The 27,509-nt window shown below is 40.0% G+C and overlaps 1 protein-coding gene across 1 annotated transcript in view; it reads left to right on the top strand.

Moving 5' to 3' along the window:
- The window catches only part of MNAT1 (MNAT1 component of CDK activating kinase), a 115,073-nt gene that overhangs the window by 47,439 nt on the left and 40,125 nt on the right, over window positions 1-27,509 (top strand). The window contains exons 5-6 of the mRNA XM_014871381.2: window positions 1,072-1,212; window positions 6,530-6,655. Coding sequence (XP_014726867.1) covers window positions 1,072-1,212; window positions 6,530-6,655 — 267 coding nt within the window. The remainder of the gene's footprint in view (window positions 1-1,071; window positions 1,213-6,529; window positions 6,656-27,509) is intronic.

The raw sequence follows: 27,509 nt of genomic DNA, 5'->3' as shown, positions 1-27,509 counted from the left end.
GTGCTGTGACCACTGCCCTGGGGAGCCTGTTCAGTGCCCAACCACCCTCTGGGAGAAGAACCTTTTCCTGATATCCAACCTAAACCTTCCCTGACACAGCTCCAGCCATTCCCTCAGGTCCTGTCACCACAGAGAAGAAATCAGTGTCTTCCCCTATGATGTTTTGCTGAAACTCCTTTCATCAATAAGTCATCCATTTAAGTTTATAAAATTTTAATTATCTTGCCATTTTTACTGCATCTCCCTTTGCTTTAGTATATTTGATGGAGAAGATTTGGAAGATGTTTCCTGTATGTTTTTCCTTGTACCTTGTTGCAACCAAACTGACGTTCTTTTGATCTTTCTTTATAAAATTGTTTAATCCCCTTATTTTCCTCTGTCTCTGAGCCCTCTTGTGTTTTTTAATTCTTTCACTGTGATTTTTCAAGTACAAATTACCTAATGGTTTGCAGGTTAAGAAATGACTTGCCAAGAAATAGATCTATAACAGAAACTTGTCATTTTGTACTAGTAATCTTTCTTTTCATCTCATGTCATATGACTGCAATCCAGGTTATAGGAAAAATTCCTTATTTTCTGAAAATGTGACATTTTCACAGTTAATGCTTAAATGCTTAAAGTTATAGGCTTCTCTGTTAATAGTCACATATTTGTAATTTCTCATTCTGCTTCTACAGCACTGATAAGCACAGTGTGCTTTGCAAAGAAGATGCAGCTGCTGAGTGGGATGATCAGTAGTAGTATTGTGGGATTATTTTTGTTCACCCTACTTACATTATTGAGTTATAGGATGTGTGGGATCCCAGAGGAGCTCACTTTTGAGTGAAAGTGTAGGGAAAACCCATTCCCTAATATTTAAGGAGTCAGATCCAGGCTCCAGTGAGCAGCAAGTTAAAAATCTTAACTTTACACAGGACAATGAGGAGGTAGAATAATCATCCATAATCACCTTAAAATTCTGCTTTAAAAGGTAGAACTGGCTGCTTTCCCCTTGCATGGCCTGCCCAGGGTCCCTGGGAGGGCAGTGGAGCTGTGGGGTTGCTGTGAGCTGATTCCTGATTTCCCTTTCAGACACGGGAGCAGGAAGAGCTGGAGGAGGCTCTGGAGGTGGAGCGGCAGGAAAGCGAACAAAGGCGGCTGTTCATGCAGAAGGAAGAGCAGCTACAGCAGATGATGAAAAGGAAGAATAAACAGGCACTCCTGGATGATCTGGTGAGTAACAAAACCAGAGGCTTTGGATGTTCAGTAGCATTGATATTCATCTCTATCACTGCTACCTGCATGGAATTAACAGATCTGTCCCTGTTTCCCTGTTTCACATGTTTTGTGTTTCCATTCCCTCACCTGTTACTTATTTCAGTGTTGTAAACCACTCTGATTTTGGTAAGCTAGGGGCTGGATGAAGAGTGCTTCTAGGATTTGTAGACTTAATTGGACTCCACCACTGTCGGCTTGTTAAGCAGTTCTGAGTAGTGGCTCAGAGTCTGGTGTGTGGAAGCAAAAAGGTCATCAGGAGGTGCTTCTAGACTCAGCCACCTCTGCAGTGGAGATGGTGGAGAGCAGGGGACAGTAACCTCATGAGTTATCCAAGCACTGGTCAGCCCTTTCTCAGTCAGAGCACTTAAATGATTGGTGGTCCCTTTATATTCAAAAGCTACTACAATAAAAAGCTTTCTTGCCTTGAGTGTGTCATGTTCTCTTACTGCAACTCCTGTACAAGTTGCTGCTTTTGAAGCAAATGAAGTTTGTATATACAAACAGAGGAAAACTCAGACTACTTTTGGAAATCGTGGTAATCTTGGTTCATTTACTGATTCTGCGTCTGAAATGCAATCATGTGTGGGCATAGAGAAACTCACTAAATGTGTTACTTAAACAAGGTTCACATCTCAGTTTTTTCCATACAAGTGTCTGTGCAGTCATGGATACACACACATGGTTTAACACCCATGAGGACAGTCTGTGTACACACAGTCTCTGTGTAACCTTGAGGGAAATCAGAAAAAGGATACTTGCATACATACACTTGTTCAGCTATGTCAGCATGGTTTAAAGCTGCTTGGCATATCTAAATCGTATTTTCTCTCTTATATCAGTGCATCTCACACTAATACAGTGTTAATTCCTGCTTTGTAGTCTCAGTTCTTATTCAATATATAGAACGTTTTTTAGTTTCCCTGAAAAAATAACATTCCTCTTTGAGCCAGTGCAGAAGGCACTGACATGGAGAGAGGATCTAAGTACAATTTAAGAGTTTCAGGGCCTCTTGAAGAGATGCCTTTCTTCAGGCAAAGATTCCTGGCAACCTGTTATTGGTTTTCCTTTTGTAGACAAAACCAGAGACGAACAGAAAAGTTATTTAAAAAAAAGTCAAGCCTGTTTCTTTACATCCAGCAATCCATTTTTACTTTAAAGGTAAATGTACTTACAGTCCACACAATTAGGAATAGTGGAAAAATTAATGAAGACTCCACTATGAATTTGAGTTTAATTTTTCAGAATATAGATTTTTAGTTTCTGACTTTTAAAAATCCTGTTCTGAAACACACTCCTAACTGACTAGAGAGCAGTGGTGATGTGTGGTTGGTTGTTTAATTTTTTTTTTCAGCACAGTATTTGGTTTTACTGGAAACCTTCACCAGGTGGCTTGCAAAAAGAATAGCTATAAATAACCCTTAAAAGATGACTAAAATAAGTAGTTTTAACTGTGATTGCATATGTATTGCTATTAAAACATATATTAATATTCTAAAAACAACATAGAGGTGATTTTTAAAGGCTGAGGGAGGAAACTGGAGTGTCTGTTTCTGAAGGGGCAGTATCAACTTAAATGTGAGCCAAAACTTGTTTTGTAATATTACTAAGGTTTATAAAACCAGCACTGAAGTGTTTGTATAATGACTTACAAAGCCTCTGGAAAACCAGTCGTTGTTAAACAAATAAACATTTCCTATGGTCTCTGAAATCCCTCTAATTCTGTGCTGCAAATCTGAAAATGAAACTTATCATGAGTAAAACTTGAGAAATGCAGCAAATGCCAAGCATAAGCAGCAGCAGGGTAAAGAATTAAATAATCTGATGGCTATGGCTGCTAGTTCTGTGCTAAACCAAAAAGGATTAATTTCTGGCTACAGAGATACCAGTGGTAACACCACTGACTCTGCAGGATTTTGAGAGCAGAGGAAGGTGGGATTCTGACATTGCCTTTGGACAGATCACCTGCTGTGGTCAGCCTACAGCCCAGACCTACTGGTAGGTAGGTCTTGGTAATTTTTTTTTCCAAGTTCTCCCCTGCCACTGGGCAGCAAAGAAAAATTTAAGACACATTTTTTTTATTGTACAAGTAGAGATGTTGACTATTTTCCTTGTCAAGAAATGAATTTTACCTTCGGTGCAGAAATCTTACAAAGCTGCAAATATCATAGAATCATAGAAATGCTTGGCTTGGAAGGGTCCTTGGAGACAATCCAATTCCAACCTCTTGTCATGAGAAGAGAAAACTTCCACTAAAGCAAATTGCTCAGAGCCACATCCAACCTGGCCTTGAATATTCACAGTGTTGGGGCAGGCACAGCTTCTCTGGGCAGCCTGTGCCAGGGCCTCACCACCCTCAGTAAAGAATTTCTTCCAATGTCTAATCTAAACCTGCCCTCTGTCAGTTTGAAGCCATTCCCCCTTGTCCTGTCACTCCAGGCTGTTGTAAATAGTCTCTCTCCATCTCTTTTTGTCAGCTCCCTTCAGGTACTGAAGCCACAATTTAGGTCACCCCAAAGGCTTCTCTTTTCTAGTCTGAACAATTCCAATGCTCTCATCCTTTCTTCATGGGAGAGCTTCTCCTTCCCTCTCACCATCTTGGTGGTTCAGGTCATTCTCTGTGTTACTTGTGGTGGTTTCATACGGAGTAAAGTTCTCAGTTGTGTACAGAAGTGTTGGAGAATGCTGTTCCATCTTCAAAGAGCTGATAATTTAAGTAGTCCAGAGGCACTGAAAAATGTTTGGTATTCTAAATGTTGTGCAGTGGGCCCTGGCTTTTTGCCAGGCTGGGGAGTGCAGGGTCTCACACAGAAAGGACTGGACCTGGGGCCAAGGCTCCATGAACCCTTCCTTGGCTGGGAACAGGGAGGGGAAGGAGACCAATTTGAAGTGCTGGAGAGGTCAGCAAGGCATTGGGGTGGACCCAGGCTCTTCAGGCCACTGGAAAAGCAGTTTGATCTTTTTGCCTCCCGGTACTAATTAGGCAATTTCTATTTTACCTTCATTGTAGGCCACCTCTTTTACAATAAAACCTCTCACTTTAAAAGCACAATACCCTGTTGTAATTTAGACTTGCAGTCTCAAATGCACTTTATGCATCACTGGAGGAGCTATATGAGTGTTTTAATTTGGGTTGTTGTTTGTTTGGGATTTTTTTAAACCTTGAATAGTCTTGGATAATCCAGGCTGAGTAAAATATTAAAGCACTTCCTTTATGTGCTGTACAAACTCTCTGACATGTATATAGAGGATTCTGAGATGATCTCTTAGATGTCTTGTGTTTTATGGGACTTGCACTCTCCTCTTCAACAGCCCATAATTCGCAGGCATTAGCACAATGGGGCTGCAGCACCTGGCAGAGGAGCAGGTTTTCCCTGGGCTGTGGCATAGTTTGGAGTCAGGCAGAGGCGTTACAGACGTCATATCCACACTTTCACCAGAACCTCAAGAGTTTTGAGACAAATCTTCCAGAAATTGTTGCGTATAACCAGCTTTGTTCACAGCGTAGACGGTTTGTTTTCCCATACAGAAAATTGCTGGTATGGATAAACACAGGGTTGGAACTTCCACGTGTGTTAATAGTTAACAGAAGGGCTCTGTGCATATTCAAAAGGACAAACAATCAGGATGTGGTGCCTTGCTGGCACAGAGTGGGTTTCCCACAGTTGTGTAATCTGGTTACTGGTCATTGTGTGAACTCTTGAGAAGTTGGTTCAAAATTGGCTTCCTTGAATCATTTTATTAGAAATGCAGTGAGCGTTTAAGGAATATGAACATCAAAAAGAAGAAGAGAATGCTTTTCGCTCTTCCCTTCTCACCCAACATCCTAAATCTGGTGATTGGAAGAATTCAACGTCCTTAACCTCTGCTGACAGCTGGCAGCACATTGTGCTGCATGCTGGTTAGAGATGGACAACACTTGAAAGAAGCAGACTCTAAAATAGTGCATTTGTGGTCTAAATTTTCTCCCAGTTATACAGAAATTAGATGTCTCTACAATTTAGGTTTTTAGCATCTTGCCTCCCCTTCTCCCAGTTGATCACAGAAATGCAAATAAGAACCTATGCCTTAGTTGTTGTATTCATGATTCTGGACCAGATCTTGTCATGTGAGATTTTTCTGCTTTTATCTTGCATTCTAGTGGTAAGACAAAGGGAGTGAAATAAAATATAGAGAGGAAAAAAGACTGGAAAATTATGTGTAAAGTCAGTGAACAACGTGACTGTTCTTCATGATCACTTCAGAGGATTTCTCTAGATACCATGAAAACAGCAAGGCATCTTGTGGCAATAAAAACATCCAACTCCTTGCCTTGAACTGAATGATTAAAAAAAACACAGTCCTGTCAATAAAAATCTGTTTAGTTTTGTGAGAAACAAATATGGTTCATAGTTCAGTATTTGCTTGGCTCTTGAAACAGAAGTAAATGTGATGTGTGAGGGCCTTAGGAATAAAATGCTGTGCTAGAGCAGTCCAGGAAGAATCTGTCTGAACTTCTCTGCTCTCAAGTTCATGGTGATTCTAGCTGGGAATTTTCAAGGATTTCTGTGTGCATGTAGATAGTCACATTAGTCTTTTAGAAAATTATTTGGCCAATAATTTCCTGGCTTTCTCAAAAATGTACTTACATATATGTATGTTAATAATCATTCTGTCCTGACAGTTTAAGCAATTCATTTGCTTAACTATTCTTTTTACTACTTTATATATATATATTTTTAAAAATTGGCTGGCTTCCCTAAAAATAAGTTGCTGAAGGAGAAAATAAATATGCTGTTGGTTGCACTTACAATAGTGCCATTGTGCAGAGCAGAGCAAGGATCATTTCCAAACGGCCTCAGGTGAAATCTAATGGGAAACAATTTCAAACTGGTCTGAGTTCATTGGTAGAAAGAATGTGTCTTAGATAAACATCTGATCCAAGTTATACTACTCAGTATTATTCCTTCTCTGATTAAGTTCTAATTTTTTTTTATTTTAATAAATATTGTTGCATTGGCCAGTTGGAATAAAGAGCATGTTATATTGTCTTTAATGAGGATTCTATTAAAATGGCTGTTTGCAGGTTACTCTGATTTATGGGGTTGCTGCAGCTTTTTCTGATTACTGCAAATGATCGTTTTCTGTAAACTGTTTCTGAGGGAGAGGATACTTGGCATTCTCTGTTCTCCTAGTGATGGCCTTGCAGTCACAGCTTGCAGTTTGGAAGAATATGCAGTGTTAATTAATATTTGTTTTGATCTAGGACTCAAATTTATTCCTCATGTGTTTACAGGAGAGCTCTGATCTTCCTGCCTCTCTGCTCTTAGCTCAGCACAAGGACAGATCTACTCAGCTAGAAATGCAGCTGGAAAAACCCAAACCTGTCAAACCAGTCACGTTTTCCACTGGCATCAAAATGGTAAGATTTGTTTATTTTTTTTTTTTAATACCTTTCAGAAGATCAGGGGCTTCCTCATATGAAATTCAGAGGTAGTTTAAACCTGAGTTGCATGTTACATGAAATAGATTGTTCTCTTCCACTTAAATAAGTAATTAGGAATTAATTGAAGAATCCTGCTAGTTGGAATATTGTGATGATCCACCCAGAAGGGTCATCACAAATATATGGAGAATTTTCATTGTGTAGTTGTCAAAAAAGAAACTATACCTCTCTCCCTCTGAAGTTGTGGTGTCCTTGAATTATTTTTCTCGTTTGTGTACCAATTCTGGAAGTTGAAATTTTGGAAGTTCAAGAATCATCTGCACTTTCTTCAGATTCATTTTGAGCACTGGAGTAATATGTGAGTATGAGATTTGCAATCTAGAAAATGATGCCAAGGTTAAGGACTCTATTTTCATTATTATTTAGCTCTGGGAAGCAACAAGTATTTTTGCAAATGTGTCACCATTAGGGTGGAAGCTGAAGATCTCTCAGCATTCGTGTTCTGTGTCATGACATGGTACAAGTGCACACCAGCCTGTGTACATAAATGTAAAGCTGGGGGTGGGAGCACGAGTGACCGCTCTTTTCTACACCTTACTGGTTTTCTGCTTTGTATTGTTTTAAATATCTTTTTTTTTTTTAGACTTTGTATTTTAGAATTGATAATGGTAAATTGAATGTCTTGAAAATAACCAACACTCTCTACTCTCCTCAACAAACCAAGAAGTCAGCAAAGCAAAAATTTGGGCATCAAACTAGTTTCCTATCAGTAATTGATTTATTTTTACCATGAATATTTGTGCTGCATTCATTGATCTGTCAAAGTGTTCACAGTGTGGAAGCATTTGCAGCTTATTTTTCCAAAAGAAGTGTCAGTTTTTGCAAGGCTGTGTGGATTGTTTTCTTGTTTTCCTGTGGTGTAAAGGTCAATTTCTTTTAAAATCTAACAGTCTGGGGGAGATTGATATGTTTTGTGAAAGATTTTCTGTCTGTGTAGAAAAACCAGTGGAGAGAAAATGCCTGTTGTTCTGTATGAAAAATACTCTGTCTGAATATCTGTACTTTTTCTTAAATATATTCTTAAAGTATATTGTCAGAATTTCTTAAAGCTGTGGCTTTTCTGTGGGAAAAGAAAGAAGATCAGCTTATGTATGTCATGATCACAGTGGAAGTATTTTTCTAATTAATTTAAAATATTAAATGCAGTATGTGGTAGTGGACATTTGAGATCGCAGCCCTAAGTAGACTTTCACCATGAATGGTAAAAGACTTGGATGAAGAGGTTTTCAGCAGCAGGACATATAAATCCTAATGTTTGGAATAATAGGGGATATGCCAGATAACTAATTGCCAATTCATCAGTGTTCAGAAAATGTGAATACATAAATAATTTAATTTGTTCAATCCCAAGAAACAGAAAATACCTCACCCTGACTGATCTTAGTCCTCAATTGAAAAAACAACAGTTTAACTGTACTAATTTCTATTAATGTTTTTAAACTGTAAAGTTAAGGATAGAAGCATTTGAAGTTTGTGACTGTTATTTATGGATTATGGATTACATAAAAAATTTTACACCAACAAAATTACATGTTTTGTTTAGAAATATGAATGTTTCCTTATTTTCTTTACAGGTGCTTGATTAATTATTACATGACATTATTTTAAAGCAAATAAATTCTGTTACACAATAATAACAATATTGATACTCTGCACAATAAATGAATGAACTGTCTAACTTTGTAATTTTTGAGGAAGTTGCTTCCACAGCCTGGGAATGTTTCTGGGTGTTCTGCTAGGAGGCAGCTCAGTGCTTGGAAGCAGATGTTGAATTTCTGTGGATGATGTGCAAATTGGCAGTTTACAGGGTCACTTTGACAAACTGGCCTCATTTGAATGACATGTGTTTTAATAGAGCTAAATGCAAAATGAGAACTAGAAGAGTAAATGACAGGCTCTGGGAAGAGGATTTGGAAGTTTAGCTAAGCAAGTAAACCAGTCTGACCCTCAGCCACAGCATGTGGGGGGACCTTGGGTATATGAATAGTCCAGCAATAAATAGGAAGGGACTTCTCCTTCTGAATGCAATATTGGGAAGAGCTGTGGACTGCAGAGTTGTGCTGGCTGCATTTTGAGTGCAAAAATCAGAAAGAGTGCAAAGAGGAGCCACAAAAGTCCATTCAAAGGCAGAAAGATCTGCTCTGTGTGCTGCATTCTGCCTCTGGTTTGGGAGATGGTTAAGGTCTGACTCAATTAGCACAGAACATGCCAAGTCTGAGCAGTGCAGCATTAAATGTAGCAAGAAGCAGTAACCTTAGTTAAACAAATACCATCGAAATAGGAACTGAAGGAATGAATGAGACCTAAAGTTCACACAATGTTCTGCTGGCGCATTGGCTCTGGAATTAAACAAATTGGCTCTGGAATGCAACAAAATCTTAAATTCTTGATGATTTCAGATTAGGATTGGGGTCCATCTTGGAAAGTTACTGTAGTTATCAAATGCAAATTTTCTGGCGTCGGAGCAGGGTTAGTTTTGTGAAAAGCAGTTCTGCTCATGCACATGATCCATGAAGGCGTGTTCTAGTGCCAGTGTAAGGTGAGTTCCCACCTGGCACTCACCTTGGGACATGCTTGTTTGCCAGGCTGTGTGTTTTTCTAAGAACCTGAGATGCTCAGTCCCCTCGTTTTGCGTAGGTGTCCACGTGAAGTGGGTGGTGCTTTTGTTGTGCTCTTTGTAGCTGCTTTGGCTTTGTTCCCCTCTACACCATGGGGTTCACACCACTCCTATTGGTAGGGGAAGCTATATTTCTTAAGAAATATAATTCTAATTAATGCTCTGGCACAACAGTTCTGCAAATTCAGTGCATTTCTGTGAAAAGTCAGGATTGTGCCCACTGTCAGAGGCTTAGCAGTGCACATTTAAAGAATCACTATGTGAGTCCTTCTCCTGGGCTTTTATTTTTTCCTAATAGTTTGGCCACTGACCTTTTCTGATGGATGTTTTCCTCTAATTTTGTTTCAAAAGAAGGGAAGCCAGCTAGCTAGCTGAGATGCTGGCTGATCCAGAGCTGGTGTTTACACAAAGGATATGAATATATGCCACTTGTGGCAATGCACTGGGCTTTTTTCAGCTTGAACATGAGTGTTTTCCTTGGTCAGAGATGTTCTTCTGCCTGACTGCTAATCAGACATGTTTCTTGGTGTCTGAGTTAGGAGCATGTTGATTCTAATCTCCTGGGCAATGCTCAAGGAAGTTGGCTCATTTAAGGTGTCATAAGTGCTGTGAGTTCCTCTGCTTGCAGGGGGAGGAGGGAATGTCTTTCACTTGTAAGCTAAGCAAGAGCATCCCCTATAGCATGAGACAGACAATTAGCTCATGGGGACAAGGTCTCCTTCACTTTTCCTTTTCTGAAATTCCTTTTTTTTTTCTCCGTTCAAGTGGAAGAAGTTTTTCCTCTGTAGTCTGCTCTTTAACTTTTTCAGTAAATGCTATCCTCTGTGCACAAAGCTTACATTCCAAATCAATCAGTTTGATTTACCTCTTTGAGTAGGGGAAGACAGTGCTGCCAGGCTTTTTTCCTTATCATGTTCATCATATTAAGAAATATACTTTCAGCACATCTGAATATTTTAAAGCAGTCTTATTAAATTCACAAATCAGGGTAAAGCTGCAAAAGAAACTGTAGCAATCTTAACTGCTACAGTAGTGCTAAAAATGAGATTTCTTGTCAATTGTGGTACTCCAGACTTTAGCAGCTGTCTAAAAGAGCGAAGTTTGTCTGAAATGAATTATGTTTCCACATTTCTAGGGCTTGTCAGGAGGTGCAAAGCAAGGTCTGGCAAGAGAACCATTCTTCTGTTTCTTGGTGAATGTAATGACCATTTCTGGTTGTCAGGTAGCTTTAATGTGGAGCTCATTTTAAGGTGTAAAAGAGATGCTCATATGTATTGCAGACAAATGGCAGTTTGCAAATGAGACAGGTATTAATTGTGTTACATGAATTTAGTTTCCTTCTTATGCCTCTGATGTTTACAGAACTGTATAAGGCTTTTCAAGGTCTGTGCTTTACCTCACCATTATGGTTAAAAATGTATAGAATCGTGGATGTATTTAATTAATCCTATTTAATTTGTTGAACTGGGAACACAGAACCTTTGAGTCTGTGGCCCAGCTGTGGATTCCATGTTTGTAGAAAATCTGAGTGCCTTAGACTGGCTCAGCTCATGCCATCTCCAGCACATTTCAGGCTGTGTGTCTGTCCCTTTTCTATTCCTTCCAGTTCTGTAATGTTTCTTTTCTCCCTTCCCCCAGCCTCTCAGTACACTTAGCCTCTAGTGATGGTATTCTTGGAGTAATCTCATGCAGTTAAAAACTCAATTACCTCTAATTGGATTGCCCAAAAATGCTGGAAAACAACATAGGTGTCCCCTGGCTTGCTCTTGCTTGGGAGAGTTTGCCTTCTTGCATTACTCAGAATTACCTTTCAATTCTTATAATCGTTTTTGTTTTATTACTTAATAGCAGTGGGAATATTTATTAATAGAACTATTAGTGCGGAGTGCTGTATGTGCTTTATCATTACCACGATGGTCCCTACCCCAGTGAATTTGCAGTTTAAATAAATGTGTCAGGGAGGGAGGGGAAGCAGATGCCCGGAGGGGATGTTCTCACCCAGGATTAGACAGCAGAGCAGTGGAGGAAGGAGGAATAGGATCCAGCCCTACTAAATTCCAAACCTCGTGGCTCTTCCGCTGAGCTGGGCTCCATCTCCTGTCAACAGCACCCCTGAATGGCAGCGAATTAAGAGTGAAATATCTGCTCCAGCTACTGCTTCCCTGTCCAAATCACAGCAGCGGTGTTAAATATAACTTTGTGGCTCTGAATATTGCCCAGATTTATTCCAGTTCTTGCAGTTTCAGGTTATTAGTAGCTGGATGCTGGGGAGAGGAGTGCGCAGCCTGGAGCAGCCAGAGCTTGCTGGAGGGAGCAGTCATAGAACCAATATTTCAGAGGAATGGATTTGTGTCAGACACAGGATGTCTAGGACACCTCAGGAATGTGTGTTACCACTAAGCTGCACATAACAAGTGTTAGGGAAGAGATTTTGTGCAGTGTTACACTTGCAGTATTATTCTGATGGGAAATAACGTTCTTATTTTACGTTATATGGAGCTTTTCTTTTAAAACATTGACCTCATCAGCTCAGGTCAAATTAACTGTTCTTTATTATTGCCTTTTCCTGCAATATTGCTTCCTGTGCAAACAACTTCTCAGGGGCTGCTCCTGTTTTTCAGTCTGTTTCTTTTATAGCTCATGGAGCAATTATCCAAAATCCTGTTCCAAACTCAAAAAAGTCTGTCAAAATACCTTTTTAATCAATTATGCTCCTTCAAAGTTGCTTAGACATATGCCAGGTACTCTGAGGTAAGTGAGGTGCATGTCACACTGTGGTTTAGGCTACAACTATTCTGCAGCTCCTGAGGGGGCCTTACTTTGCCAACTCTTACTGCTCTGCTTTGGTTGGTTGGTTTGTTGTTTTTGGTGCAGTGTGTTTTAGTTGTGTGGTGGGGGTTTTTTGGGTGCTTTTAGTTTTTGCCTAAAATTAAAAAATAAAGCAGTCAAGGCTTCCTTCACTGTTAGCTCAGCTGGTCTATCTTCAGACTGAAACTCTTCAGATGGAATTGATTTCTTTGAAATGAATGCCAGTTTGAGTTTAATTGGTATTTTGTTTTTAATCTTCGTTTGGCTCATACCACGCACATTTCTCTTTTACAGCTGGGTGGAATGTTTCCCTCTTTGTAACTCTTGGTAGTTCAGAATCACAGCAAAATCACGATGCTTATTTTCAAGAGTAACTAGTGTGTTTAGACATATAGATCCTTTTGTAATAGATGTGTTTGTTTAGAGGACATGCATGTAAAGGTAAAATTTCCAGTGGCACTGAGCATTCTGTGCCTGTGTGTGGTGGCTGTGTCCCAGCTCAAGCACTCTGGCTTCGGTGTCAGTTCCACAAAGCATAATCCCTTTCCAGAATTTCCAAATGCCCCAGTCAGGAGTGTCACAGCACTTTTCAGAGGGTCTCTGGGTGGAGGTGCTCAGGGAAGCAGCATTCCTGCCAAGCAGCTTCCCTGGAGCAGAGATTCACAGGGGATGCACGTGGCCCTGGGACAAGTGGGATTCTGCAGTTGCTGAGCACCATTTCACCCTCGTCAGAGTGTACATTGCATATTGCTTTTGCACTGAATTTTTGTCATCAGTTACGGTGTCTTGTTTTTAACACTGAGCATTGATTTGCTAAGAAGGACACTTTCTGAAGAGAGGAAAAAAATCGTGGCTGCTGGATCTCTACCATTTCTGACAATACATGGATATAAAATTCAAATATATAAGCTGAGGGACACCAAATATGCTGGATGATATAACTCAGGTTAGGACTAACATGCTGGATTTAAAAAGTGATCCTCAGTCCTGTGACCCACCTACTGCTCCCTTAAATCTCTTAAGTTTATAAATACAATATGACTGCAACTTCCGAGTGGCTTGATGGAGAATGATTAGCAGTAGTAAATACATTTGTCATACTAAATCTCTAGCCCTCTGTTTAAATAAAGATGTTTTGTTAAGAGTCAAGCACATACATGCTGAACTGTGCTTTGAGTTTCTGAACTCTGGTTTTGAAGTGTATGCCAGATAAACTTTATTTAAGTGATTTTTCATCGGTATGCTTCCTGTACACTCCAGCCCATGGACTGAAACATTAATTGGATTCTAGCCTTACTAAGTAATTACTGTTATATCAAAGTGCATAAACATTCAGCACATGATGTTGACTTAATGTATTTTGTTTCTTATGTTGGTAAGAAATGTTTCTGGAGGAAAAAAGGCAAAGCATTTGTTATTTCCCCTCCCTTCATTTACACAGCAATGGCCTTGGAAAAGGAGACTGTATTTTGAAAGTGCAGTGCTGTGTCTCCCCATAGCTCTCTGCAGGATTTTAGTTTGGAATACCTTAGGAAATATGCTGTAGTTGAAATTAAGCTGTTTGGTGGACAGACATAATCAGAATTGCTTGACTTGATTCTTTTTTATGGTTGGGCTCTCTGATACTGCTCTGTTAAAATAATATTTGTTCATTTGCTTTATGGCTCCTTTACATGTCTGAAGCAGCACATGTTTATGTACACGTATTAGTATAAATACAAATTAGACCCATAAGTTTGTTCAGCTGTAATGACTGGAATTTAGTAAATGAAATAGTGTTAACAGTGTTAATTGTACAGGAGTGAATGGCATGACCAATGTGCTTGTTAGTTAAAGTGTCTGTGGCCAGCAGTGGACCATATCTGTGCTTTAGCTGTCACTTTTTGGAATGGAGTTGTTTTTAGGATTAGGGGTTTTTTAAATGATCTCTTTTTTTGTGGATAGTTTCTTTGTTGTGTTTGTTTGGGTTGGTTTGGGTTTTCATTTTGTTTTGTTTTATTTGTGATTTTTAGTGTTCTGTTTGATTTTTGGAATTGCCCAAAAGCTTACTTGCATGCCTGACTCTTCTTCATCAGTTTTCAGAGGACATCTCAGTGACATGGAGCATGTTCTGGTCCCATGAGAAGGCTGCTGGGAGAGTTCAGTCAGGTTGTCATTTGCTTCCTTGCTGTATGGGAGCAGGCACTGGGACAGAACAGCAGGAATGGACTTCAGGCTCTAATATAGGATGCCCAAATTCCATCCCAAGCAGCAGCCAGACCTGCCACTAGCTAAGATAGCACAAAGACACATTGTAGAGTAATCTAAGGAAAATGCCAGTTAAATCAGCCTGAGATCCTCCTGTTTCTGAGTCTTCCAGCTCTGAATGTACCTTTGCTTGAGTAGGTGTTACTGTGAGCAATAAGGAGAGATCTGGCTGAAAGAAAGAAGGTGGCTGAGAGGAGAGTCCAAAAAAACAGCTGGCAGGGAAATAAAGAATAATAAAAAATTTCTCAATCATTGTTTGTTTTGGAAAGATCACGCTTTAAGCACATGGAAATACTTTACACATTTGAGAAGTGCTGACTTCCTACATGCCTTGTGAAGGAACAGCAAATCATTCATATAATGTAAACACGTTTATAGATTGTTCCAATATAATTTTTTTCAGTGCTGCTGTTCTTTTTAACAAGATACAATTCAGTGCATACATGCTCCTTTGATGCTATACTTTGGCCAAGAGTTGCAAACATCATAAACATGAAATATTAGAGTTTGGGCTAAATGAACGTTGCAAAATTATTGAACCACACTTTTAAGGCAAAAAGTTGTTAGACAGTGCTGTTTGATGCACTGTTTAAAAGTAAACACATGAGAAAGAAGTGCTGGAGTGAAAGAGAAAGAAATACCTTGTCCAAAATGGTAAGTACAAGCATTATGTCTTAATAGAGATGATAAAAACTGGGAGCTGACAAAGATCCTCTGTGAGGGTAGAATTTTAAATCAGGAAAGAAAAATTAATAAAAAGAGAAGCTATGGTGCCAAAATTGCAGCAAGTACTTGTGAATTTGTATAATCATAGTGCTGGTTGGGCATCTTGGGAGGTCATGGGGTCCTTCCCCTGACCATGAGCAGAGCCAGGGGTACTTCATGGCAGGGATCTGTTCTACCCTGTTCTGAAAGACCCCTGGAGATGGGGGCTCTGCAGTCTCCCTGGCAGCCTTTCATAGCACTTACTGCCCCTGCTTTTACATTTTAGGGGAAATTCAGTAACTTTCCTTCCTTGACCTCATACAAGCTTATTTTCTACCTAGGTACATGCTAAAAGTAGGCTGTTCTTTACTTCTTTGTAAGAGCTTCTTATGTCCTTGAAGATGACTATGTAAAGAGGACTTCACAGAAGTAAATATTTTAGAATTTAGGTCATAAAAAAATAGTTCAGGCACCTTAATTGTCATTTAACAGTAAAAAACATTGATTTCTTCTGCAAATGGTTGGTAGACTGTCTCCAGTCTCACAGACTGGATGTGGAATGACATTCAGCTGAGGACTTTTTAAAGAGGAAAATTCTTTTAAAGAGAGCAGCAAGAACATTTAAAGAACTGTAGTAAGATCAATGAAGTATTTGAAGTCATTTAGTGAAGCTATAGTACATTTGTATATGTGCATAGAAGTATGTGTGACCTTTCTGCCATGATCCTTTTTTTTTTCTTAGCAGTTGTCTGAGAACATCACGTGTTTTCTTCTAATCCTTTCTTCTGTTGCTGCTGATCAAAGCAGTTCCGTGTCATTCCTTCATCTTCTCTATTGTGTACCTGGAGGAGCGCTGGTGACCTGGAATGGCAGAGCAGGGATAATGGCTCTGCAGATTCCTGTGAGTCAGCACTCATTTGGGCAGTGTCTGTTTGTCTTGCTTTGAGAGACTGGCATATGTGTGCAGACTTACCTCACAGCCTGGTTTCACTCCTGGTTATTGCATTTCTCAATGGACAAGAATCTGTTTGTCCATGTGGAGTGTGTTGATCTCACAGCACAGTTAAAAGATCTCCCATGTATTTTCTTCCTTCCCTGTTCTCAGGGCCACCTTCAGACAAATTTTGGGTAAGCACAGCCTCCAGCTGGCTTTTCTGAAATTCTTGCCAGATTTGGTCATACAAGGAGAGCCGAGAGGCGGACGAGGACTGGCCATAGTGGGAGGCAGTTGCTGGAGAAATATGGCAGGGAAATCAGTATCAAGTGCTGGCAGCAGCAGTGATGCTGTGCTGGGGCGTGGAATCAGGGCTGCTGGGGATGGGGAAGCACAGGGCAGCAGAGGAGATGCATGGAGAAGGATGTGGGGACTTGGATGTTGAGGTGCTTTGGGGAGAACATGGGGGGACATGGCACCATCACTCTGAGGGGGGAGATTTGGGGCAGAAAGGCGGGTGTGAGTGGGATGGCAGTTTCTAGGCAAAGGCTGAGTGGTTTCTGCACAAGGTTGGAAATGAGAGAGGAGCTCTGGGACAAAAGGATTTGGGGTCCTGGGCATTCTGGTACTTGCCCATCACCATAATTTCCTGTGTAAGAATCCTGTTCTCTAAGGTCAGCCAGGGTGGTGTGTGTGCACTTATGTGGCTTCCAATGTGACACCCAACAAACACACACACATGTGCTAACCAGGGCTCTGGCTGTAGGCAGGGGTGAATAGGCAGGACTTGTTTCCTTCAGCATCTTCAGTTTTGTCCAAGGTACACCAGCCTTACTGATAAATTAATTAGTAATATATTGATTTCTTATGAAGAAAAAATCATCAGTGTGTTGGTTGGGGCTGTGCTGCATGTCTGTGTGTGTCCCACATTTTCTGCACCTTAGCTCTTGCATAAGTGCAAACAGCAAATAAATGAATGTTTGCTGCAGGGTCTCAGAGAAGCCAAATTTTGAGCTTTCAAAGGGCATATTTGTAAATCAAGTATTCATTTAAAAATTAAGATGTATTTCAAAGGAGCTCTTGGGGGCTCTAGTTTTCAATAGTCATCATTACCATCCAAGGTGCATCTGTACCGTACCAGGGTACTCGAAGAAAGAGATATTTGGATCAAAGAGACAATGTTTTGTAAGGAGACTTCAAAAGTCGTTTTCCTTAAAAATGTTTGTTCAGGTGCAGAGGGTGAGAGAACGGAATATTGTTTGAGGCAGTCAGTGTTGGACATCAAAAGATGGATGTCCCCACATATATGTAGTGATTGGCAGTCAGGGTGTCTCTGGAAAGGAATATTAACAGCATTGACTAGTGAGGAAACAAATTACCTTCATGAAGAAGTACCTTGGGCTCTGAAAATTTGGCTTATCCTCATTCTTCTTAATGTTTTGTGTTTGTTGAAGCTTTTATTTTAAGGGCAAAAAACACGGATAACGAAGTATATTGAAGTAGAGAATTGAGTTTATTGTTTTGTTTTGCCTGAGCACAGTTGCTACACAGGTAACTTCTGTATTTGGGGGAAATCCAAGGCTTGGGTGTAGCTGTAGACTCAGTACAGTTCAGCAGAATGTGTGGCAAAGCAGAAAAATCCTCTGCCTCTTGCAAAGTCAGTAATAGCATGGTAATAGGCTGTGTTTTATGCAGGCTACTTTTTAAAAATATAAAGTACTAAAGAATATTGTGACTACAGAGAAAACTGCTTTGACTCACTTAGACAAATGTGTGCTGTGGTATGGGCAGGAAATGGAAGGACAGAGAGCACATGTGGAACCATCTATCTAAATTAGCTGGATGGGGGCCAGGAGACTGGAACTTGCAACATTTGCCATGATTAGTAGAAAATGAAATGGTGGTTTTGTGTAAGAATAATGATTCTTGTATTATTCTGGGCAAGTGAGGTAGATCCTGCAGGACACAGATGATGCATTTAAAGGTGGTGCATGTGGAATTGGAGGGCTTGGAAAAAGTGGTTTAGAGGGAGGAACAAGTTAAAAGTGAGGGCTGTGCACAGGAGGAAAGTAGCATATATATATTTAGGTCTGAGGCCCATTCTCCTGTTTCATCTCTTGAAAGAGGCATAAATAAATAGAGCATCACTCCCTTCTCCAAGGCATAGAGAGATCACAGAAATGTGATCCTCTGCAAGTCAGTCAGAGGCAGTGCTCCAGTAACCAAGAGCTGCTGGGCTGGGCTCTGGGGATGTGCTGACTGCTCTAAAGGGGTGGACACGGGCACCTGATCCTCACCCTCCTTGGGCACTCTGGGGCTGGGGCTGCCTGTGTTTGGTGCCTGTGTTTGGTACCTGGTTTGATACCTGTGCTACATGGCTGGCATAAAGCAATAAAGCCACATACATCCCAGTAATGGTTCTCTGTGATAGCCCCTTGGGTTCAGACAAGCAAAGTTGGAATAATCGATTAGTAAATATTTGAAGAATTTTCTGCCTTTCTGAAGGGGTGGCACTATCTTGGCCTTGCCTGCATACCAAGCATTCCCCTTTGTGGTTGTTTATAAGAAAACATGATTAGGATTTTCTTTTGTTACGGGGGAGAGAAAGAGGGCTTGGCTTGAGAGCTAATGGGAGACCATAGAGGGGATTGCAGTGGAGTTTCATCCTTTCTTTGACTTTACCCTTTTGGTGTCACTTATGCACCTTAATCTGCCACTTGGTGGGAAGATGCCACGTTGAATTCCTGCTTAGGTAGAATCTGAAGCCTAGACAGGATTAGACCAAGAATTTATCACATATCAGGCACTTCTAAAATTTGTTTAGAATATGGGGCAAAACCTCCCCATCCCAATCCTTAAGGTGCACTTATATTAAAGCTTAATGTTGTGTCAGTTTAGTTTCACTGTGTTGTGTACAGCATTTGCTTTGTGCTAATTTTTAGCCTGTTTTGTGTGTGGTTAGTTAAGTGGATTTGAAATACAAAATTAAAGAGATGTGTCACTTTTAAAGTGACATTATATTCTTAAATATTCTTAAAGTGTATTGTACTCATTTAGTTGTTTGTTGCTTTTAAATTGTAACCAATTTGGGCTGTAGGTGCCAGATATAACTTTGGCATTGTCTCTCTAGCATCTAATTGAAAAATCTTTGGATATTTTTTTTTAAAATCCAGAATAAAGTATTGGGAGGATCAGGGTTATTTTGTTTGTTATGAATACCAAAGCATAAATGTAGCTGCACTTAAGTTTTTATTTGGTTTATTTATGATGAGGCAAAGTACATAGCAACTGCAATTTTTCAAAATGTAGAATTTCTACTCTAGGAAGAAAACTCCTTTAGAACTGCAGATACTTTATCTTTGTTGTTAAATGCAGCACTCTAAGACCATGCTGGTTCACCTTCTCTTGTTTTCAGTCCATCTCTTCTCACTAGTAGCCTCAGACATAGAAATGAAGGAGTGGACTGTGGTGGAGGTGGCAGAGTTGGACCTACAGGGGGAAGTGAATTTAGACAGTAAAAAACTGCTTCATGTTCTGTTTGGAGAAACTTCTGCCTGCAGCTCTGGAGCTGTGAAAGTCTGGACCTGGGAAAGGTGGGAGGAGACTGTGTTTTCTTGTATCTTTTGCACAGGGAAGTTTTTACTGTTGTGCATTCTGTTGTCTTTTGTTTTGCTGGCAGAAAAGGAAGCTGGAAAGCCAAGGAATGGCCAGCTGACACTTTTAGGAAGGGGAGAGAGAACCCCTACCTGCCATGGCCTGTGGGTGACAGGGAGAGGCACACACAGCAGGTCTTTCATTTTGCAGTGGGAGAGATGTGTGTGTGCATTGTCAATTGTCCATGACAGCTGACAGTGGGGGGAGGGAGCTTTTGAGGAGAACTCTGAGATTTGGATCAGGGAATGTGAGCTTCAGTCAAAATGCTTCAGTTGTGGTTAATACCAAGCGACTGCAGCTAGTTGGAACATGATTTTTGGATTGGAATATCAATGCAACTTAGGTTGGGTGTTTTTTTTTTTTTATGGTTTCCCCCTTCCCTAACAGGACACGTTTTGCTGAAGGATCAATTGGAAAACCTGAAGGAATGTGGGTGATGTGAATGACAGGGTTACTACTCTGACCACTTTGGTGGACTCACTGAGTTTATGAAATCTACCCCTTTCACTATTCCTTTATGCTTTTGTATTTTCTGATTAATGGAATCTTGAATCTCTTTTTAATTATTTGCATAAGGTCACACAAAGTACTAAGCTAAGGCCGTGGAGAATAACTTTGTAAATTCTTACTGCTCTGAAATCTAATTAAAAACCTGCAAACTTCATCATTCATCATTTTACAATAGGAGTGTATTTCTTATGGAGACAGTCTAATATCCTGCAGCAACTTCATGGCATTAAAAAAATAATTAATGGACCCTTTTAGGGCAATGTGTGTTGCTACAATGTGGAATAATACTTCAGTGTTGTAAGTGAATGGTGTGCTAGGAAACACTAATCCCTTGTGTATAGTAACAGGAAGTATGAATATTACTTATTAATAATAATGTAAAACACCTTCTCACACATGCTTTTTCCTGGGCATGTCTACTTTTTTGTAAACAACAGCAAACTTTAATTACAGAAAATTGGTGAGAAGCAAGAGGGATTTGTCTAATTAAGACGATCTGTTTATTTTAAAGTCTTCAGAAGTTGTAAGAGATGGAACTTAGCTGTATGTGAGGGATGAATGTTGTGCAATAATGCCCCTTCATTCCCCTTTCATAATAAATCTCTGCAGAGTATTCATCTGAAGGGCTGGATGCCAAAAAGAACAGGTTCGACTTGTCTGTGAGGATTTACACCACAGTGAAACGCACAACTGCTTTTGTAGAGGTCATTGTGAAGGTCACGGAGCCAGTATGCACCGCTGAATGGGAGCAGCCTGGAACAATGGTGTGAGAGGTTGGACTGCCTGAAATCACTGTTTAAAACCTCATCTGAAATGTAGCAATAAGCTGGGATCCTTAAAACACACGGCTTCAAAGCATATAGGCTGTTTTGCAAGAAATAAACAGTCTCTTTGCAGCAGTTTGCATCTCATACCCTCTGCTGAATGTGGCTCCAAGCTCAGAAAGCAAGTGTGCCCATTTCCTGACAATTAACATTGAAATAACTGAGTGTGTCTAATATAAACATCCCCAAACCGTTAATAACTGCCTCTGTCCAGGTTAAAAAGCCCCCACAATGACACTGGATTTAATTACCTGAAATTCTTTTTTCTCTTTTTTACAAATAAGGTCTGAGTTTGGCCATACGGTCGCTATGTCTTTAAATAAAAGATGATCATTTCAAATGGCAACCGGCCATCAGTGGGGTTTAGTGCAGAGATTAATTAGTAAACTTTGGAATGCACTACAGCAAATGCAGCTGATTGGCAATAGCATGTGGAGCAGCAACTGGTGGAAAGCTGGTGCTGCTGAGCAGCAGAGGTATTTCCAAGAAGATTTAAGGGTGCTGTGATGTGCTTTGCTTTAAATGGCACTGTACTGATTGCATCAAACCACCAGTTCTCTGTTTATGCAGTTCAGTAAATGCACAGATTAGAGAAATCTGGTGTGCATTTGGAAAGAAAGCAAGTTTCCTTGTATTGTTTTGATAAGATGAGGTGCACTCCATGAATAAAGTGATGTCCCAGGCGAACATCAGTTTACAGGGATTGTGGTTTGTCTGCAATGCATTTTACAAATTTTTTAATTAGAAGAGAGATGTTAAATGCTAAGATAAGAATTAATCTAAAAGGACACCAACCTGATTATGGACAATTCAACGGTTATTGCAGTAGTCTGTTTCTTAGAATTCTAGTCCACTTAAAAAAATTATGCAGATTTCTAAGTATATGTGTCTGCATGATTTATAATTGCCTCCTCTCTTCCTTTTAAAGTTTTAAATGCATGGTTAGAGAAATGTGGAAACTTTCTCTCTAGGCTAACTTTCTAAAGAGGTTTGATCTATTTGATATGAGTAATGGACCCCATTGTGTATAGTCCCTACTGGGACTGTTTTCTCAACTTGTTTGGCCCATGAGATTGGGGCCCAAATAATGAACTTATGGTGATTTATATAATAAATAACTAATCTTGAGATATTACTTGGAAGCCAGATACACTTCTTAAAATGTATCTTAATATTGTATTAGTCTTCTGATGCCCACCTTCATTTAGAAAGTGATGGTCAAACTTCCATTTAAATTGGTAAGAAAACCTCACACCAATACCAGTAGGTTTTTGCTTTCGAAATGCCATGGGCATGTGGATTACCCTGGTAAAATTCATCTGTCTGCACGTACCTTGAATATTGAGCTAAAGTCTGCCCTTGTGGGCTAACAATATCGCTGAAACAGTCATGTAAATTTTTGATACAAACGTGGCTGAGGTGCTTGATCTCATAAGATATGGATCACCCTGGCTTTGACCCAGAAAACCCTTAAGCATGTGCTTTGAAATGAAGCAAGCATGTATTCTTCTTGGCTTAACTCTCAGCTCTGTGACTTGGTCCTGGTTGCAGTTCAGCCCATCTGTGTTTCACGGTGGCTCTGTGGACCCAGCAATGGCACATGTTTAATACCTGGGTACAACCTGCTCGACTTCCCAGCTGTTGGAACAGTCCATGCAAGGACAAGGAGTGGAGACTGGAGTTGTGAGGGTGCTGGTTGTTCCTCTGGAGGCCTGTTTGTGCAAGCCTCTGCTTCCTAGAGCGTGGTGTTTATTCCATAGGTAATTGCAGCGCAGCGGATGGGCTCAGTTTACGCCATCAGGTTTAGGCTTGCTTGGCTTTGTTGGACTGGACTTGTAGGCCACGATCCAGGCAAAGTAATCAGAATCTGACTGCTCCTTTGGCTTTGTGAGGCTCTTTGTGTGCTTGGAGCTGCTGGGTAGTTTTCTCAGCTGAATCGGTGTTGCTGAATCTGGGTCTAAGCCCCACGTAAGTGTGTGATAAAATTTTCTGATGGCAAATAAATTTGTTAGCTTGACATGCCTCTAAATAATTCCCGTGTGCAAATGTGCACATGATTGGGGCATTACAGGGTAGTGCAAACATTCTGTGATAGTCTTTGTTTAAAACTGTTTAGCTCATGGCCTGGATCATTTGTGTCTGGGTGTATCTGTGTGTACACACACAGAACAGAAACCTCCATGCACACAAAGAGCATCTCATTAAAAACAGCACTGTTTGAGCACTCCAATCAGCTAATTACTGAGGTGTGTTTATTTTATCCAAACTGCTGTGTGTATGTACAATATACACATCCAAGTACATTGTAGAACATTATGAATAATTAAAAGCAAATTGTAGCCCTTTACAGAAGCAAAGGTAGGTATATCCAGTGAAGCAGTATCCTGGCCAGGCTGCTGGTTTGCTGTGACTCAACTATAGTATGAATTACAGAATGCCTCTTGTAGCACTTGAGTGCTCTCTTAGTATTGGTCTAAATCTGAGATAGAAAAGATTAAACAAAGTCTGAATTTCTTTTACTTGATAGCAAACAGTCACTGCAGCTCCCTATTTGTGCTAATACCCTGGAACAGAGCAGTGCAGCTGCTGGAGTAGCTGAGCTGGGGGTTAGGTGATTCTGGAAGGTGAGCTGCTTTAGGCTCTGGCAGGCTTTTGTTCGTTGTAGGTCCCTTGGTCAGTGCTCCCTGTCCTGGTAATAAATGTTTCAGCCAACACTGCAACAGTTGTGAACAGGAGATGTGGGAGAAAAAAGTTGATGAAGTGTCATATTTTAACTGTGCCCTGAGATTAATGTGAAACTAAAGGAGAAAACATGGTTTTCTCAGTCAACTACCATTGATAAAAGTTTATGTCCAGATCTAGTTATTTAGGCTGCTGGTGATTTAAAGGGTGATTTAAATTAGTTAAAGCTTTTTTTAAAGCTTGCCATCTTTTATTAAAAATATAATTTTCCTGAAAGTTGTGCATCTTAAACTTCATTTTCTTTTTCTTGTCAGATCTTGGACAATTGAAAACAAACCCCCAAAACCCCACCCTGGATTATTAAACCAAATGTACCGTGAAAGCTTCTTGAACAGCTTGCCTTGGCACGCTGAAATTAATGTGGTTATAGTCCAGCCATGGTGGTGGTGGGGAAAATAACCTTCCAAACTGTCAGCACTTGGGAAAGGAAACACAAAAACCTATTATTATTCATATGTAGTGTAGAGTTTCTGATTTGCTCCCATTGACTTGAGTGATGCAGTATCAGTTACTGCGATGGCTGTAGCGCCGGGTTTGTGTTTCACGTAATGAAGTGGAGCAGCAATGCAGATGCCCAGTAGCCCAGTGTGGCTGGATGGATGGCTTCCAGGTAGATGGACACTGGGGCTGGCCGGCTTAGGAGGCAGTTTGCTGTGGTCAGCCAAAAAATCAGCTCCTGCTGGTGAGTCTGGAAGTGTTTGTGTGCGCTGAGTCAGTCTCTTTATATACCGGGGTGATTGTAGCGCTGATTAGACTGGAAAGGCTTGGCAAATCCTCCTTGTGTGGGAAGCTCGAGTGCAAAAACTTGCCTAATTTTCTTTATTTAAATCAGTATCGTCCTGTTTGAGGCCTTTTGGAAAGCACATCTAAGTGAACGGTGTTTTAAGTTGACACAGTGTTCACAATAAAGGGCAGTTTCATTGGGAAAGGTGTGCTTAGGGTTACCTTGCACAGGCTTCTGCTGTGTTACATGTGGAGGGACTCAATTCTCCTCATACACACATTGTCTTTTGTGGAATCTCTGCTTGAAAGATTTAATATCTTAAAATTTGCTTTATGATCAGCAATTCTTTGAACTCGCAAACAAGAAAGTGTGAATAACTTCAAATTTCTATTTGAAGTCTGATTCTGAGGAATGCTTATGTTGATTTTGACCTTAGAATGTGAGGTTTGATCTCTGTCTCAAAACTGCATTTTTCTAACAGAAATGTAAATACAGTCTGAACTTTTTTCAGGTACCTTTAAAATGTGCTCTGTCTCTTGAAGACAGGGACTTTATTCCAGAGATTCTGGATATTCAACCCGTGGAAACCTATTTCTCTTCATAAGACTCCAGATTCAGGAGCTGATCTCTAATCAGCAAAGCTCACTTGCATGTGCTTTTGTTCAGGAGACAGAGATCTGTGGTGGTTTAGACTTGAACACAACCTTTTTGGTAATTGTGAAGCTTCATAGACTAGAGAAGGGTGAAGGGTGGAAGCTGATTGAGATGATTTAGAGTTTTATATAAGCACATAAAGCTGTAAGTTGTCTTGTTGTGTTTGAATTTGAAAAGCACTTTTTAACTACTTTGACATCTCGCTTTTTATTCTCAAACATCTGCTTTAGATTGTTTGCCATAAAAGTGTAAGAATTAATCTTGCCCTCATTTTTGTTATTGCTACCAGAAACCAAACTATTTTTATTACTTCTTGTATAGGGATTTGGACCCTGAACTATTCTCAGAGTTTAGGAGAAAAGGAGTTTGTATTTTATTTTCTTTTCTCCCCCCCTCCTGCACCCTTCCCCTCCCCAAACTTACAGGTAAAGTTAATTAAATTATAGTTTTTTAAGTGCACAAAGATGTTCGGCATGGCTTGTAAAACTGTGTAGTAAACTCTACTTTGCTTTTTTTGGTCCAATACTGAAAGTTTTAAGGAGATTCAAATGATCAGCTTATGTTGGTTTGTTTCTCAGAGCAGCAGCTGCTTTGAGCCAGGGTAAGCATTTGCATCATGTGTGGAGAGCCTGGTACATATTTTACTGATTGGAAAAAATATGTGAAATTCAAAGAAATTAAGATCTTCCTGTATGATTAGTTCTTTGATTAACAAATGTTCTTAATGCTTGTTCTTGGGGCTTCCTTTTCTCTGGGATTGCAGCTTGTTTGTGTTGTTTCCCAAGCAGCAGCCAGTGGCCATGGCATGGGATGTCAGTGCAATTCCTGATCCCCTGCACACTGCCTGTGAGCTATGGCTTTCCCCTGTTGGATATTACTAAATGTCAGGGCACTCTGCCTATGTGGCTTCATCCAGAAATTGTGCCAGAGCTTACAGGAGTCTTCCCTTCTACAATGGAAGTGTTGTTTTTTAAGGCAAAACTGTTGTAAGCCTATAGCAGGAAATACTCAGCCAGCCTCTCCAACTTGCTCGAAATGCAATGTTTGTGCTGCAGTTGCTTTCACAGCAGTCTCCTCTTTCAGAACCCGTGGTACTGCTTGCTTTTTAAAAATCTGAATATGAGTGTTTTTGCAAAAGGATTCACAACACAACCAGTGAACAAGATAAAACAGATGAGGCATATTTTTATTTTGTAAGCAGAAAAATACGGTTTTCCTGGACTGAGTAAAATTGCCATGGGATTTTATCAGTTTTTGCTGCCAGCTTCTCTTTTTTCTGAGATTGTAGATTTTTTATTGCAGGAACCATTCCTTTTTCTTTATGTTAAGCATGCCTTAGATATTTCTTGTTGTGTTTCAAGGAGTTAGGAAGCTGAAGCCACTGAAACCAGGGCAATGCAGCAGGCCATGGTAGTTTGTTCGTAGGAGGAATTTTTGCATCTCTGTCAGGATCAGGCAAGACTTACAAATAGGCTTCTTGGACCTGTGAATTCTGTGAATCCTGTCCAAAGGACTGGTAAAATTCATGGGAAGTAAGTACACACAATTTGAAAAGCTGTCGTGTCTGCAGTTCAGATTTAAGCATCATTTTGTTATACCCATTTAAAACATAGATGGAAACTTGCATGGAAAGAAACTGAACCTCTCTAGAAGGACAAAAGTAAATTCTGTGCAGATTAAAAATGCAGTTTCTTCTGCCTCTGGGAGTTGTTTTTTTTTTTTTGTTTAGTTTGAGATAATTAATATGCATTTTCAGAGCAGTACTATTAAGTGTGTGTTATGTTTGCAGTGGGTCCCCTCCTGTCCTGGAATAGTTGGTTCATGTTTACTTGTGTGCCCTGCATGCAAATGGAAAAAGGCTAGAAATAAACTACTTTTACTTTAAGTAATAATTTCTAAATATATTGCTAACAGTTTTCAGTTTTCATTTAAAATGTACTAAATACAGCCACAAATACTGTGAAGATGTATCACGTACTGCTTACGTCTGATACATTCTTAGTTTTTTAACTTTAGACTTCAGTTTTTCTAAATTCCTTCTTTTTATCTTTTTGCCTGTTTCTAATAATTCACCCTTCCTGTTTTTCTATTCTATTCGTGCTTTCCCTTTCATCTGCCTTTATTGTCCTTTTCTTAATATTTTCTCCTTTTTTGTCTCTCTTGCTATAAAAACTTTCTTGCTTTCTCTTGCCAGACGATCATCCACCTTTAGCAGTCCCTCCTTAAAATCTAGCTGTTCAAGGAATCTCACTTTATTTCTTCCCTTTATCAGGCAGACATAAGCCATACTGAATGTGATGTTCTGCATCTTTATCAACATTTATCTAGGTCTAGGCTGGATGCTCAGTAAA

Source organism: Sturnus vulgaris, chromosome 6 (assembly GCF_052056855.1).
Source record: "Sturnus vulgaris isolate bStuVul1 chromosome 6, bStuVul1.hap1, whole genome shotgun sequence".
NCBI classification, from domain to species: domain Eukaryota; kingdom Metazoa; phylum Chordata; class Aves; order Passeriformes; family Sturnidae; genus Sturnus; species Sturnus vulgaris.
This window is presented reverse-complemented; position numbering and strand designations above follow the sequence as displayed.